The sequence below is a fragment of the Buceros rhinoceros genome, unplaced genomic scaffold (assembly GCF_000710305.1).
Source record: "Buceros rhinoceros silvestris isolate BGI_N320 unplaced genomic scaffold, ASM71030v1 scaffold29275, whole genome shotgun sequence".
NCBI classification, from domain to species: Eukaryota; Metazoa; Chordata; class Aves; order Bucerotiformes; family Bucerotidae; genus Buceros; species Buceros rhinoceros.
The window spans coordinates 5,142-5,912 of NW_010415042.1; the positions used below are offsets into that span (position 1 = coordinate 5,142).

The following is a 771-nucleotide window of genomic DNA, read 5'->3' on the forward strand; positions in this document are numbered from 1 at the left end:
GAGGCCGCCGCCCGCCAGGTTCCCCAGCAGGTAGTAGATGGGGTAGTGGAACCGCCGGTTGATGATGATGGCGGTGATGACCAGCAGGTTGGTCAGCAGCACGATGACGCTCACCGTCAGGCCCAGGGCCACCACCAGCACGTCCTTTGTCCTCCAGTAGGTGGTCAGCTCCTTGCGGCTGTTGTTGTAGAAGAAGCCCACGGTCTCATTGTAAAAACAGTGCTTCATCGCTGCTGCCCTAGAGAGGGACGAGAGAGCTGTCAGCGCGGCCACGACCGCCACGGGCCGGGGAGACGCCGAGCACCGCGGCATTGACCCGGATGGAGGCGGGGAAGGGCTTGAAACGCGCAGAAATGACCCCACGGGCAACGGGAAACCGCGTCTGTCCTTGAGCCCGAGCTCCACGGCCGGGTCCCAGGAGGCAGCACAGCTGTGAAGGTCGGTGGCAGGAGAGAAGCTCTGCCAGATGTGGCCAGAGGTTCTTGGGGGACGAGAGACACAACTACAGCAGCCGTCCCGCTTTGGCAAGGGGAGATAAAGCAGCAGCCCAGGAGGGTCATCAGCCCATCACCGAGCACCACCCGGGGAGGACCACGAGCCCCAGGTAGGACCACAAACCCCAGAGCTCATCGTCCCCACAGACTTTTCTTGCTTAAAGGCTTTGGGCCCCCCCAAACTTCACCAAGGGGTGAAGAGCAGCTCGAGAAACAAACCCCTCGGCCCCCCAAAACCATCGGTGGTGAGAAGCCAAGATCGGGGCTGGATCTCTGG

At 62.3% G+C, this 771-nt stretch overlaps 1 protein-coding gene across 1 annotated transcript in view; it reads right to left on the bottom strand.

Moving 5' to 3' along the window:
* The window catches only part of LPAR2 (lysophosphatidic acid receptor 2), a gene marked incomplete at its 3' end in the record, with an annotated part of 5,364 nt that extends 5,136 nt beyond the window's left edge, over positions 1–228 (bottom strand). The window contains exon 1 of the mRNA XM_010137295.1: positions 32–228. Within this exon, the coding sequence (XP_010135597.1) occupies positions 32–228 (197 nt within the window). The remainder of the gene's footprint in view (positions 1–31) is intronic.
* Positions 229–771: the final 543 nt, after the last annotated feature.